This window comes from Hirundo rustica, chromosome 12 (assembly GCF_015227805.2).
Source record: "Hirundo rustica isolate bHirRus1 chromosome 12, bHirRus1.pri.v3, whole genome shotgun sequence".
Classification (NCBI taxonomy): domain Eukaryota; kingdom Metazoa; phylum Chordata; class Aves; order Passeriformes; family Hirundinidae; genus Hirundo; species Hirundo rustica.
Window position 1 is genome coordinate 6,119,713 of NC_053461.1, and position 15,529 is coordinate 6,135,241.

The 15,529-nt window shown below is 41.3% G+C and overlaps 1 protein-coding gene across 14 annotated transcripts in view; it reads left to right on the forward strand.

The window, feature by feature from the left end:
• DOCK3 (dedicator of cytokinesis 3) overlaps positions 1-15,529 on the forward strand; it is a 183,938-nt gene that overhangs the window by 141,870 nt on the left and 26,539 nt on the right. For 11 of the 14 annotated variants that reach the window (XM_058422182.1, XM_058422187.1, XM_058422184.1 and 8 more), the window contains 9 exons: positions 157-305; positions 2,543-2,628; positions 4,425-4,451; positions 4,574-4,669; positions 6,298-6,358; positions 6,851-6,944; positions 7,628-7,776; positions 12,408-12,494; positions 14,076-14,180. In XM_058422182.1, coding sequence (XP_058278165.1) covers positions 157-305; positions 2,543-2,628; positions 4,425-4,451; positions 4,574-4,669; positions 6,298-6,358; positions 6,851-6,944; positions 7,628-7,776; positions 12,408-12,494; positions 14,076-14,180 — 854 coding nt within the window. The remainder of the gene's footprint in view (positions 1-156; positions 306-2,542; positions 2,629-4,424; positions 4,452-4,573; positions 4,670-6,297; positions 6,359-6,850; positions 6,945-7,627; positions 7,777-12,407; positions 12,495-14,075; positions 14,181-15,529) is intronic. The other 3 variants (XM_058422185.1, XM_040076022.2, XM_040076030.2) reach the window with 1 other exon arrangement.

Consider the following 15,529-nt stretch of genomic DNA (forward strand, 5'->3'; position numbering starts at 1 on the left):
TACTGATTTTTTCCTTCCTTTTCAGGAAAAGAATGCTTGCTTTTATAATGCTCGTGCTTATTACTGTGTAAATATCATTATTGTGAGGGTTCCCTATTTTCTCAGTGGCAGATAGCAAAGGCTTTTATTTCATTACAATTGTCCTGTGTTGTACAGGCGAGCACAAGATCCACTTTATTCCGGGAATGATCGGCCCCTTTCTGGGTGTTACACTTGTTCCACAACCAGAAGTCCGGAATATCATGATCCCCATCTTCCATGACATGATGGACTGGGAGCAGAGAAAGAATGGCAACTTCAAACAGGTGAGGGCACTTCCCAGGCTTTCCTTTTCTTGCTCTGTCTGTCTGCAGTGTCCAGATGGAAGCAAGGAAGTTTGTATTTGTTGATCTGTTTCTGACTGTGAAGGAGTCATGTAAATATGTGCAGAAAATTCGAGACCTAATTCACAAAACTATCACGAGACCCACAAAATTGTTTAACCAATGCAAACTGCATTTCCCATGAACGTGGGAAGAGGAGGGATGTACTCAGCACATCACAGATGGGGAAAAGAATTTTTTAAGTGCTGGGCTGTCACTGCTCCCAGTGGTTTCACTGAGATTATTAGTCAGCCATTAAATGGGTCAGACTGAGACCCAAAAATGGGGATGTAAAGATTTAGCCAGTCTTTGTGAAAACCGTGCTCTCTGCTTCTCTGTCTTCAATTTGCAGCTAGGAAGTGGTATTGTATAATTAAATCATTATACCATGGCTTGGAACAGACTTTGGAGCTGTTTTTACTTTCAGAAATTGCAGCAGCTCTTCCGAGAAGGGTTAAGTCCAACAAAAGCTCTGCAGTTTCCACCTGCTGTGAGCTCTGATTGCAAATCAGGGAGAGAAATTTTCATCATTCTGTTTCCCAGTCATGGTCAGAGGATTGCTTAGATTTTCACAGCACACCACACCCCTGAAGCGCAGAGCATTGCTAAAGGAGGATGGGTTTGGTCTGGCTCCTCGGATGACAGTGCTTCACTGTCATTGCACTGGGGCAATACTGGGGGCCACTATCTGCAGAGAGGTGCTCTGAAGGAGTAAATCACCATTAAATTATCATCATTCATGATGTTAATTATTTGCACAGCCATTAAAATGCCAGGTCTAATCTATCATTCCAGGAGAATCATTCCAGCAGACCTTTCCCACAACCTGATCTATTAAAGGCTGTGTGGAAAAGTATTACCAGGAGCTTGTTTTCCTTCCTCTTCAACTCCCGTGATTGCTGCAATTGTTACTATTTACTATTGTTATCATTGCAATAGCATTTTGATCATAGTCCTCTTTCCACTTGTTTTAGCATAACAATAGAACGGTCTTTCTCTGGAATTTACAGTAATAGGCACCTACAGTCACCTATGAGTTTCTGGCCTATTTATATTTTCTGTATCAAGATGAACTCTTCATAATCTTCATTTAATTTTTATTCTCACTTATGTTTTTTAAACTACAGCTCCAAGAATTTCTTAAATTACCCGTGGAACAAATTTTCACCGTGTTTTATGAAGAATATATTGTAACTTTCTAAGGTTAAAGATTAAATAATCATCTGTATTAGTGATTAAATAAATGTTTAAATATCCCAAGAGATAATAAACCTCATTACCATTATCTGCTGGAACCAGGGAGTTATTTGCTTTCCAGTACAATGCTGGAGAACTGGACAAGCATTACTGATTTCTGTTGTCACTGTAGATCACAAACAAAGGGAAGGTTTGGGGGTTTTTTAATTCTGAGCTTCTCTTCACCTTTTGAATATTCAGTTGTTTGTCAGAAAATATAAAAACCCTGAAAATTCATTTTCAAGCCCTTTTTAAATTTTCTTCAGTAGTTCATGTTTTAACAAGGTTATTTTTTCAGCAAGGCTGGAGAACAATACAGTCTGAATCAGGGATGAAATCAAGTCTCCCTTTAATGATTTCATTAAACCAGCAAGAGCACCAAGTCCATTTGTGTGCCACTGGCTGATTTGCTTTTCCTCCCCATCTTTACTTCCTTTGCAATTTGGCAGCTGAAAGATGTAGGGAAGCTCAAACTATGCTTGTCTTTAAATAAAAGCCATATTTCTGCAAAGGGTTTCAGCCTTTAGGAGCCTCTGTCTTCACTAATAGTGAAACTGTATTCTGCAAGATTTCTGACTGCATGAAATTATTTTTTTAATGTTATGTACATCAATTTCTGCACTTAAATACCACACTTGATATTTAGGGTTGAAATGAATATGTGTTCAAAATCTTTCTAAGACAAACATAATGATGCTGTTGTGGCCCGTTACATAAGTGAAAGAAAAAGCAGAAGTGTCATATAATCATATAGAGAGGCTTAAAAAGTGGGGTTTAATGAACAAATAATCTTCCAATGTAATGTTTGCAACTCAATGACAGCAGCAGAAGCATGAGAGCAGAGCAGTGGTGCTGGATTTTCTGCTGCAGTTCAGGATCCAGTTTAGCTGACGTCTGCTTCCCTGGAAGTGTGTCTGAGTGCTGGATCTGGTCGCTTCCTGCAGGTGGAGGCCGAGCTGATCGATAAGCTGGACAGCCTGGTGTCCGAAGGAAAAGGTGATGAGAACTACAGGGAGCTCTTCAGCCTGCTGTAAGCTTTGCCAGTTCATGCTCCTCTTCTTGTGCAGGGCTGTTGGAAGAGCCAGGCACTGATCTCTGGGGAGGGAGGGAAGGGGTTTCCTGGCAGCTCTCCATGGAATGGCTCAGCAAAGGAGTCCTGGAAGTAATATAGAGACTTGAATTCTTCTTTGTCTTCTCTCTGTGACATCTAATTAAAGGCTGCACAGGTTATCATCCTCCTATCAAAAATTCATTTGCTGGAGGAGCCAGGGCCCTTCTCTTTCCGTAGCAGTGAGTGAGACCCTGGCCTGGGGATTGTTTAGAGGACAGTGAGCTATCTACTGAGTCAGGCCTTGCTAGGGCAAAGGAGATTTTCCTCAGCATTCGCATTTCCTCCTATTTTTGAAGGCCATGTTTTGGTTGGTTCAACGGTTGCCAGTTGCTTCCTTCAGAGTCCATTGTGACATTGTATTTCCGCTTCCTTTCACACCAATAATTCGTACTCAGAAGGATAAACGTGAAGATTTTATGTCTGACTTTACACTTCACTACCTTTGATTACTGATCTGTCTCCAAATTTTGAGTGTTCCTAGTTTATTTCAGAGGGAATTATTTTGAACTCTTGACAGTCCAGACCAGTTAACCAAATTTTTTTAATACTCCAGTGAGCCAGAGAGATCATTAGCGGAATTTTAGCAATATATTCCAGACAATTTTACGTGGCCCCCAATAGCACACTGGCTGTTTGAGGCATAAACCTTAGTTTTGCTGGAACCAATTATTGTGTTTCTGAAATTGCAATTGCACATTCATTCATTTCAAGCTAGATAAGCCTGCCCATCCCATGTACTTATCCTCAGGAAGTAGGAAAATGTATTCAGTTTGGATTTGTGTATATTCAGCCTTGTGAAGTCTTGGATCTTATGTGTACAGATAAAGTAAGTCTGTTTCAGGGATAAAGGAAAGGAAATATCTGTTCTTTTTTTTTTATTCACATGGCAAGAGGAATAGTGTGCCTTTGTTCCAGCTGAAGATATTGATTACTTGAAATGTTAAGAATTCAAGGGCTGTCGCTTTTTAGTCATTTTTAGATGATAGTGATTGGATGCATTACCAAGAAACACAGCCTGGAATTCCAGCAACCAGTTACTTATATTTGCCACTGAGCTGTCTGAGAACAATATGAGGAAAAAATTCCACAAATTAGTAAATGCTGTGTGAAAAAAGCCATTGACCCTGAATTCTGCTGTCTCAACTATACTGCTGAAAAGGGAATTAGCTCCCTCAGCTACAAATCATCCCAGTACTGAAGAGTTTGTCCCTTTGGAGCATGTGACACCCAAGAGAAGTTCTTTCCTTGTAGTGGCAAATTCCTTGACTGGAAATCCAGTTTCAGGGAAACTGGCATGTGAATTTGCTTTCTTTCTTCACTCTTTAAACACAGTGCTCATTGTTCTCATTCCAGCCTTCTCTCTTCCTTCACAACTGGCTGAGACGGGTGCTCACTGTACTGTCTGTGCTAGGCAGGAGCAGATTGCTTTTATTTCCAGTTTAAATACAATGTGATTCAGGATTGGTTGGTTGCTGATTAGAGATGAAAATTTATGGAGGGATGAGCAAAGAAGAAATATTTGCAGTAGGTTGGACTCCCTTTCAGTCTCTGACTGCTGCTAGCAGCATTTAAGCTACAGATAATAATGTGGGAATGGAGTATTGCCATGAGTGTTGCTCTTTTTCATATCTGTTAAATGGCAATGTGAGGATATTTTCCCTTTTGCGTGTCAGTTCTGTAATTTCCTTGTCTTTACTTCATGCTGCCTGGATTAGAACCCAACTCTTTGGGCCTTATCCCAGGTAAGATGCTAATTCTTCTGGAATTTGTTTTCTGAGGGAGAACCCAAGTTGTCTGTTCCGGTCTGCATGCACTGTACCATTTCCCTGGAAGCCTCAGCTGCTGTCTTTCCATCTCCAAACAGTTTGCTGGAGAAGATTGAGCAGGAAACCTGGCGGGAGACTGGAATCTCTTTTGTCACATCTGTCACTCGTCTCATGGAGCGTCTGCTCGACTACAGGTATCTGGCACCCCAAAAACACGTTCTTTGTCAAGACATGGTACTGAATTCCTACAGGGAACATTTTTATTGACTGTCAAGCTGCATACAGGCAAGCCAACACATCACTGCTGGGTTCTGAGCGAACATCCCAGACCCTCATCTCTAGAGCCCTTATTCTCATTCTTGTGTGCTCGTTCCTGATAGCTTTGTGCTGAGGTTTATTCAGGCTGCTCAAACGTTCATTCCTTCTATCACCGAAATGATCTCACCTAATTCACCTAAAGAGTGATGCCCAAAGCCTCGTTGAACCAAGGTGTGCTGAATGCATCATCCCAGCCTGCAGGGCTGGAGAGCTTCCATCTGGGAACTCTGACACAGCAGCTGGTGGCTCATGAGCAAGATTTCACTAGAAGTTAGGCAGCCTTCATTTAGTTTTAAACTGAAGTTTGCAGGACTGTTGTGTCAATGCAGCTGAGCTTTGACTTAGTTAGAAGGAAATATTTTAACTTTCGATTTATATATACATACACACTCAGAGGGGTGTTTTTAATAATAGACAATTTGAACCTATATAGAACTGCCCCAGATATTTCTATCTTTAGCCTGCTGACAAGAGTTCAAATAGTTTTTTCTTCTGCTGCTGCTCATTAGAGGTGAAACCCTCTGACTAGGCTGGGTGTTCTGCAGTCCCAAATCCTTTTCTGTGCTTTTTAGTTTGCTCTTTTTGTTATCCCTACCACTTTGATCCAATCTCCTGGTTTTTTCCTGGCAACAACTGCTCTACAACTACTGTGCACAACCAGGTACTGGAGACACTTTTAAAGGGAACGCAGGGGAGCTGCTTGGGGATTTTTGGGGGGGCAGGGTGGGAGGTGTCGTGTGGTTTTCGTTTCTGTTTTTTATTTTTTAATGATAAACGGTTGCCAGCAAGGCAGCTTTGACACACAGATATATATTTCCATGCTTAATTGAGAAATCCAGGCCAGTTTTTAATTGATTTTCAATCTGCAGCCGATTTGTCATTCCCAGAAGAGGGAACTGGAATGTGGCGTTGGAAATACAGAGGCATTTCTTAGAGTCCAGCTGCCAGTCAGTAGCTGTAGCAGTTCTCAAGATGGTTTGCTGTGTCACTGCTTTAAAAATTTAGTCTCTTGTACTGTTTGAATAGAAATAATTCTAAATATTCCAGAAAGGATAATTTTGTGACGTAACTTACCTGTGCAAAAGTTAGAAATCTAGTCTAAATGCCTCAGGTTGTATCCTTGTGTGCCACACCACACTGCAGAGCTGCATTCATGGAAGCCAGCTCTTTGACTAGGACTAAATGTTTACATTTTACAGTAAATCTTGCATTTGGGTTATTTTTGACCACTGTTATCTGATTGTTGTTCGGATTCTTGTAAGAAATGAAGGAACACTCATTTCAGGGGCTTGTTTGCAGATGCAAACTTGTAAGGGGATGCTCAGTTCTCACATCATCTAAGCCCTAACATGGAAAATGTTCTCAGAGGAACTTTATAAAATGTAGTATATGATTATCTGTTGTTTGTCATCCAGGGAAACCCTGGAAGACAAAATAGCTTCAAATTTATTTTAAAAGGACTGTTTTGGCAGATGTTTGTTTCAACATTGCTCTGTTTTCTTAGGGATTGTATGAAAGGAGATGAAACTGAAAACAAGAAGATTGGCTGCACTGTTAACCTTATGGTAAAGATGTTTCCTTTTTCCTTTTATCTCTTTATCTTTTCCTTTATCTTTATCTCATACTGTGCAATCTTGTTGAAACTGGGATGGGAAAGGCTGGGATGGGAACCTGTGCCAGGCAAGTGTAGCTTCAGAATCCAAGCACTGGGATGACAGAAGAGAAGGATGAGGGATGTGAGGATCCTCTGGTCCTGCTCGCTGCTTAAAGCAGGCACCTCAGGGCTGTGTCCAGCTGAGCTCTGTGTGTCCCTGTGACACAGGTTCTACAACCTCTCACTTCTTCTTTCAGCTTTTGTCTACCTTCATTTTGAGAAAAAAATAATGCCACAAAAAAATGAGTGGGTTAGGTCAGTGTGAACATAAAAAGCATTATTACTTTTCTTTCCCACTAAGAATATGTTCTCTTTTCAATAACTTTGTGCCTCCACAGATGCTGCTGAGCGCTTGAATGAAGGGAGAGTCTCAGGAGTAACAACTCTGTGTTTTCTTCCACAGAATTTCTACAAATCTGAAATTAACAAGGAGGAGATGTACATCCGCTATATCCACAAGCTGTGTGACATGCACCTGCAGGCTGAGAACTACACAGGTGAGGGACAACATCCCACAGAGTCTGCCTGAAGTCCTCATGGCATTTTTTAACTCTCTTGATGTTATAATATCTGGTTCATTCTTTTGGAAAGAATTTCCATGAGTCAGTTATAGCACTTGGGAAGGCAAGAAGCTGAGGCCCAGCTCCTTAAGTTAAATACTGTCTGTTTATGCCCACATAACCACATGATCATTGCATTACACTTCGAATTTTACATTAAAGTGTCCTTGGAGAAGATGGATTTAAAAAAAAAAAAATCACAACAGAGGAATGAAATGTAGAGGAAGATTAGCAAAACCACCATTATATTATCACTTGTCATATTTCCTCGCCTTGCAGTGCTGGGGGAGCGCTTGGAACGTGTCTGGACTCTAATACTGTGTTGTCCAAGCTCTGTTTACAGCTGCAGGCCCCAAATCTAGTTACAGATCTGAACATCTGACTGTGCATTTAAATCAAGTAGCCGGTAAAAAGAAACTTGACAGATTTGTACCTAAAAATCGTGTCCTGCTATTTTAAGTAATTGAATAATTTAATGGTCCTCTGAGAGTTGAGATTTTTTTCACAAACTGTAAATCAGAAATCACAGACTGTATCAGAGGCAGGTCTGTGACCTTTCAGTATTGGCTGTGTTTATTTGCTGTCATTGATTCAGCGTTCCGTAATTGCCTTTCCTACAGAGGCTGCATTCACTTTGCTTTTGTACTGTGAGTTGCTTCAGTGGGAGGACAGACCTCTGAGAGAGTTCCTGCATTACCCATCTCAGTCAGAGTGGCAACGTAAGGAAGGTCTGTGCCGTAAGATTATCCATTACTTCAACAAAGGGAAGGTATGCCAACTTCTTCTCTCTTCCAGCAGCTTCCTTCCCTTTTCCTGACTGACCTAGGGCTTGCAAGCCATCATCTCAGTTCAGTAGTCTGGAAGTAAATTTGTATCAAAAGGATTTATAACATGACAAATTGGCTCTCTGGACAGAAAAAAAAAAAAAAAAAAAACAGATGAGAAAAGGTATTTATTATGTTTGGCATTTGGAATGCATTAGGGAAGCCAACAGGACAAACACCAGAATATTTTTAAACCTTTAAGCCAAGGCTGCCGGTTGCATCAGCTGATGTGGCAGAGTGCTAGTTCCTCGGCTTTTGGGGGGCAGGATTGCATTTTGTAGCTGTCTATGCAAACTGCTGTGCTATGACTCCCTCAAGAACTTGATTTGTGCTTAACCTACACAAGGAAGTGGCAGGCAAATGCTATAGGGGTCTCTTTATTGAAAAAGATTTAAATCCTTTCAGTGTCACTTATTTAAAAGTGATTTTCAATTAAAGTGCAGTTCCATCCACTGCACAAGAAGAAAATCAATCCATTTCAATTTCATATATTGAGTATGAGTTTTCCACGGTTAATTTTTTTTTTTTTTTCAATTACTGCAGAGGTTGATGTTTTAGTCCCTTGTGTCATGGTGTTTTGGGAATATTTCAGAGGTGAACCTTAAAATTGGCATCATCTCTTGGAGTATTTTCAAATTTTTCCCTTCTCTAGGAAAATTTCTACAGCTTATGTTCCTGGGAGATAACATCTGTATGTGTGCCTCGGGGTTGATTTTGTCCGTGATGGCAATGACAGTGGCATTAAATACAAATGTGAGTTGGTTCTTATGGGGCTGCCATTCCAGATAATTCATTCCTAGTCCTGGTAATAGGAGTTGCATATGGCAGAAACGTTTTCTACAGAACCTGCAGAAGGAAGTCAGGTTCCTGTGTAAAGGAAGAAATGGCCCATTTATGAGGAAGTGATTAAGATTTTTTTCATGTGTCTGCCAGAGTTGCTCTTTTGTGATAAACACTGCATATGGTTCTCTCATTTCAGAAATTTTATGGGATTTTCAGACTGCACTTAAAAACAAATTACTGGCATGTGCAAATATTGCAGTACTGTACTGTTGGACTAGACAAAGATGATAGAGGCACTATGAAAAGCAAGAGAGCCTTTATTTTTGACAGCAGCAGTGAATCCATATACACAGTGAAGGAGAGTAAAGACTGACTGATGTAATTAGGCTATAAAACTCCTAACAGATTATAGAGTGTTAACCTCTTAGGTTTTTCTCCCCACTGGATGTTTTTGGTTGTGATTTGTCTTTTAATCCTCCTTTATTACAAATGGTAGCTGAATGATTAAATAATCCACTTAAGCAGTGTGTATGTCACTCAGGCTATGGAAGTGAAAGGTGCTGAGAAGCCAAATCCTCCTTTTCAGCACTTCTGCTGTGTGAGGGAGCAGCTCAGGGAATGGAAGACACCTGCTTCCCTCTGCTTGTGTCTGACAGCTGCTTTCTGCACTATCCTGAGATGGTCCCTCCTTAGGCTCTGCAGGGCAGGATTTGTTGTTGTCCTTCGGTTGCATTTCCAGAGTTCCATTTCTCATGCTGCTCCCGGCCTCTTCCACCAAGTGATGGTGTCAAAGCAGAGCGTAAAAATTCTGCATTTGTTAGTAGGAAGATTTCCTTGGGACAGGAATGGGAGGAAAACTGGCTCCAAGGGTGTCTTGTGATATGCTGGTGGCACAGCCCGTGGCAGGCCTGAGGTGCTGCAGTGGCTGCAGAAATGACTCCCACCTTCAGCAGCTCAGCAGCAGCCCTGTGCTGGGAAGGAACATGGTGTTCCAGAGCCCTTTTAGCCTTCACTGGTCATGTGCCCCTTCCTGCTGATTGCTGCTATGCTGTGAATTGTTTTGTGGCTCAGCTGGTAGTTTGTGCAAGTACATAACTTAAATTGAAGATATTTTTAATCCTCAGTTACGTTTTTGACTGTTAAAACTCAAAAGTTCTCTAGTTGAAGACATCTGTGAATGGAACAGTTTGAACCCAACTGATCGTGTTTCTGCACAGCAATAGCTCGAAAATGACACAACCCTTTTCTGTCCAGCTCACTGCTTGATTTATTCACTGACAATTCTGACCAGCTCCTACCATGGCAATGCAGGCTCTGTTCTCCTTGGTGCAGCCAAGTGCACGCAGAGACCCAAAGCAGTGCTCCCAACTGAGCACCGCGTTTTTGATCGTGTGCTCCATACTCAACACTTGAAATCATTTCTCTTGTGTACCCTCATGGGAGTCATTTCCAAAAGAAATGTGCACCCTGGGATGTGAGTAAACAAAGGCTGGCATTCAGAAGGGTTGATTGTCTCTACCTGTGCCCCCTTGTGTGCAGTCAGCTGGTGCCATAGGAGAAAGCTGCAATAAATGCCCCATGAGTGTGGCTTTCACGTGATGCACAACATGCAAACACATCAGAGGTCAGCAAAAGAGAAAGCAATAATGAGGAAAATAATCAGTGGAGACATCAGGAAGTTATTTGAAGAGGGAAGTGACACTTGCATGTCACAAGGAATTACATATTAATTAATTACTGTGAAGATGTTACTCATTAGCATCACAGATTTTAAAACTGAAGCTACAGCGACTTGGATATCCATTCATTCCTTTTCTTTTCAAATGTCTACAAACCATTTTCTCTTTAGGAAGTTACCTGCATATTGGTTTCCTTCACTTCTCTGTCTCATCTGCTATCTGCAGAACACTCAGCACAGTGGAATTTCTTGGTGTGGGCACTGAAACAAAGAGAGAGCCTCAGTTAGGATGACAGGGATGGGATCAAGGTACACGTAGAAGAGGTAGTATATAGGGAAATCAGATGTGGTTACATGTTGTTAATTTAATTGTCATCAGGAAAGGAGCATGAAAAGGTTACATCCCTCAGATCACCTGGAGGGAAAACAGCCAGTGAGCTTTCTGCTTCTGTCCAGGACACAGATTAGAGTTGGGTAGGCTTTAGTCCCAGCATCCCCTTTGGAAGTAAGACTGCTCGCACTCTCTGAAGGAAAAAAGCCATTTCTTCTTGGCCAGATGTTTTAGAAGTGAACATAGATCAGCTGAGGACTGAAAAATCTATGTTTAGTATCTCTTAAAAGAATGTGCTGCAACCATAAAAAATGCAGTGGTGTTAGAGTTTGCAAATACAAACACTTAACTGACTATGGTTGATCTCAGTTCAGTGGATTCAGTTTGTGTGTCATGGACTTTGACAACCCACAGCAAAAATCCTGTTAATCTGAGATCACAAATACCTTACTAATATTCAGAGTAGCCAAGAAACTGGTATTTCAATTCCTTTCATCTTGTATCTATTGCTTTGATCTAAACAAATCTCAGGCCTCCCATTCTCCCAAACTACAAATACTATCAAAATACCCAAATTGATTCTGGTACAATATTTTATTTAGCAAGTTTTTATTGAAGTTTTAACTGAAGCTAAAGACATGTAGTAAGGAAGTGGTAGTATGGAGAGAACATACTACCATGGAGAGAAATGTGGGCTTAAAGGGAAACGCACTAAACTGCCTCATAAATCAAATCAAACAGTGTGGAGATTCACTTTTTAATGTGAAGGTACATGTAACTAGAAAACCTGTTTCCCCATATTAAGTGCTAATATTTTACATAATTGCTTTTAATGACTGTTACCAAGAATTTACAATATTGCTATTAATATTCCTAAAACTTAAGGTGACACTCTAACTCACACGTTAATTTTGTTTTCACTACAGCAGGGTCCCATGTAAAAACAACAGGCAAATTAGCCCAGTAGTGCATAATGAAACTTAATCCAGTAAAGGTTCAGCTGAGACCCTGGTGTTCTAAATCCTTTACCATAAGCATGGTAAGAAACAGCCACTCCCCCAAAAGGCTTCCAGTGTGTACAGGTAAAAGGTGATGGAAGAAGGGATTTCCGTGTAAAACAAGCGCTCCAAAAAAGCCGCTTGAGGTAACAGGAGAGTCTTTCTGTCAGTGTGGGTGTGCCCAATGTGGATCTCTCCCTCCTGAGCCCTGGGATGATGAGTATGGTGTGCTAGGAGAGATTTATTGTGTGGGATTGGGAGCTGAAGGAATTAATGTGGCTTTCTGAATATGGATATTGTCTGCAGTAATGCAGGTCAGTTCTGAGGATGTTTTGTGTGTTGGAGTGCTCCCAGTGCCTGACAGTTTGTGCTTTCAGTGGGAAGGGGAGCACTTTGCTGGGGAGCCAAGCCCTAACTCTGTACTCCAGAGAGTTCTAGTGCAGGAAGCAAAGGAGCTGTTGGGGGTGGGTTGAAGGGGTGTCTGGCACAAAGAAAAATTGTTAGTTTTATTATCTTTCTCCAGATAAGTTCCCAGTCTCATAAAGGAACTGTCAGAACAAGCAGCATGTGTGTGTAATTTCCACAGAACATATGCCTCTGTTCCCATCTTTTAGAAGGAATCGATCTGCCATTTAATGGAAATTGTTTCATCGCATTGCATTTTCACATCTAATCTCTGCCGTTTCGTACCAAACGAGTTCCCAGCATTGAGTTTCCATATTGCTCTCAGCTGAGCTGGCAGTAGCATTGTGTTTGCTGTGAGTGTGATTTGCTTTGGCCCCGCAGAGCTGGGAGTTCGGCATCCCGCTGTGCCGAGAGCTGGCCATCCAGTACGAGAGCCTCTACGATTACCAGAGCCTCAGCTGGATCCGGGTAAGTGGCAGCGCCTTCTCTCCTTGCAGACTCTTGCACCATTCCCCAGAGCGTTTTGCTGTCCTGTCAGAGCGTTCTGAATTTAAAAAATAATCCCATTCCTGTGAGAGTTCCATCCATTCACTGTGACTCCTTGCCATTGATTCATATTGAGGACTTTGTAGGCTCACTGAAATAATTCCAAAGTCTGGTAGCCGTAAAATCCTGTGAGGCAGCACAGACACACAGAAGCTGGCCTTGCTATTGCAATGGCTTATTTACATACATTTCTGCATAAAATACCCTATTTTTAATACATATTTAATTTTAATTCCAAAAGAATCGAGGGCAGCTTGTGCCTCAGTGAGATAAGATGAACAAGAGAGAGAAAATGAAGAAGGCAAATGTTATGGCATTCTTATCAGTTTACAAGGATCTGGTCCTCTGGTGCAACCAAACACATGAGGAAATCAGGGTACATTTGCAGCATCGTGCTTTAATCAGAAAAAGCTGAAGTTCCTGTTGTTATTTTAAAACTTTCTGAATGTGAAAATAGTTCACCTCCTCGGCACCTGGGGTAGCATATGTGTATCCAAATTGGAGATTTATGCTGCATGGATAAAGACAGTGGTTTAAATTCTCTTTCTAAAAAGTCCAGTTTATTTTTATCTGAAGACATCTGACTACCAATGTCTGGTAAACTGCGCTTCTCAAGAACCTGTTTTCTCCAAAGTGGCCCCAAAGAGAGCGCGTGCCCAGCTTGGCTGTGCTCCCTGTGCCATTCACATCACACCACATTCCCTGGTGCTTCCTGCAATGACTTTGGGACCTTCTCCTTTCTGGAAAAGGAGTTCATGTTTGTGAGAACTGAGCACAAACTGGGATGCAATATTGCTATAGTTAGGGTTCTTTGCAGTGGAAGCAATGGTGTCAAACTGGTTCTTCTCCTTGAAGAGCCACCTTTTGCTACAGTGAAATTCCTGTGAGCCTTTCAACTGAGGTTCAGTTTGCCAAAGGGTCAGGAAATCCCACTCTTGATCTTTGTTGGCACAATGCCACAAAACTAGTTATTGGAGCTAGATAAAAGTCCCTTTCCTCTCTCCAACCACCTTTTTCTTCCATGTTAAACCTTCTGGTGCACAGAGCTGTAGAAGACTTAATTTTGTTTTATCCTTTTTCATGCCCCTCAACTCAATTAAGGCAAACCCAATTAGGTGTAATTTTCCAGGCAGTGGTATGGATTTTGATCTGTAGGAGAGAATAGGACAATGTGAGCCAGGCAACGTGGATCTCAGTCTCAGCTTTGCCATTAATTCTGCAATGCAAAGAAGATTACATGCAAGACGTGTTTAATTTAAAATAAGATAAACCAGGAAAATGTCATGTCATATTCCAAAATGTAAAATGAGCATGGTGATATTCTAGTCAGTTCCACCGTGTAGACTGGTTTAATTAATAATTTTTATCTTTAACAGAATTTTGGTCTTTTCACAGAAAATTGCAGGGTTAAAAGAGTAATGTGATACTTTAATGAGCCTTGAGATGTTACTGGTTTAAGTGCAGCTTTAAGGGGCTGATAGCAGCTATCTCTTTCCTCCACAGAAAATGGAAGCTACCTATTATGACAATATCATGGAACAGCAGCGCTTAGAACCGGAGTTTTTCAGAGTTGGGTTTTATGGTCGAAAATTCCCATTTTTCCTGCGGGTAAGCCAAACTTATACAGGATGTGATAAAGTGACCATGCTCAGAGTAGCTGTTAAGGCTTTGTATTTTTGTTTTGGGGATATGATGTCTTCCACCATTCAGCATATTTTTTTAAGCCTGCACAAATAAAAACAGTTTTCTGGCTGAACTGAAGGACACGGTCCACTGGGAATGTTCTTGGGAACAGAGATGAGAAATTTGACTCACGCCACTGTGAATTTTTGATGATCTGCAGATGCAGCACAAATTGCCTCTATATTAAGCAAAATGCTGTATTGCAGCAATGTTGGGTCATTACAACTAATTTTCATCATCTCAAATTATCACACTTTAAAAAAAGTCTCACTTGACAGAATTCTAATCCCAGCCTTATGATGACTCTTATGCTATGAGCAAGTGAAAATTTCCTCTCTTCAACAAAAAGCCAAACAGCTTTGAATATGTCCTTACTTGGACCTCATTGTCTGCTGGTGTACCAATCCATTTAAAAAGTGAAATTTTCTTCTTTTCCTAATGAGGAATCAAACTTTAAATGGGTATTTGTTTATACAATGTCTTGTTGCTAGTTTAGAGCAAGGAAGGAATGTAATCTGACAAGTGCTCCAAGAGCTGCCTGCAAATTGATGGCAGATGCCATCAAATGTGACAGGACAAGGTAACTGGAAGCTTTCAAGGAGTGGAGGTGCATGGTTTGTGTTCTCTTTGAAGGAATGGTTTGACAAGAGGTGGCACCAATCGAGGTACACAGGATGAAGCCAAACAAAGCCAAGGCATTTTGAAAGCTGCCCTCTTATACTTCCCTCTGATTATGAATTTGTTTGTTGGGTTTTTTTACCAAGCATTTCAACACTGGGGTTTAATTATAGTCTTTTATTGGAAACACAGGCAGGGGTAATAAAGGCAAGTTGAAATTAGTCAAGGAGAAGAAATGTCAGTGGATAAAGGGTGGTAGTTTCATGTTATTTGAAGGTGAACAGTGCCTGAATTAGAGAGTGACAGAATCATTTAGGTGGGAAAAGACCTCCAAGACCATCAATCCCACTTTGACCAATCACCACTTTGTCAACCAGACCATGGCACCAAGTGCCACATCCAGTTGTTTCTTGAACACCTCCAGGCATAGTGACTTCATCACTCCCCTGGGCAGCCCTTTCCAATGCCTAACAACCCTTTCCACAAAGAAATTCTTACTGACCTCCAGTCTGAATGTCCCCTGGTGCAGCTTGATGCAGTTTCTTCTCCTCCTGTCCCTTGTTCCCTGGGAGCAGAGCCCCATCCCCACCTGGCTGCCATCTCCTCAGGGTAAGAAAGTCCCCCCTGAGCCTCCTTTTCTCCAGTCTGAGCCCCTC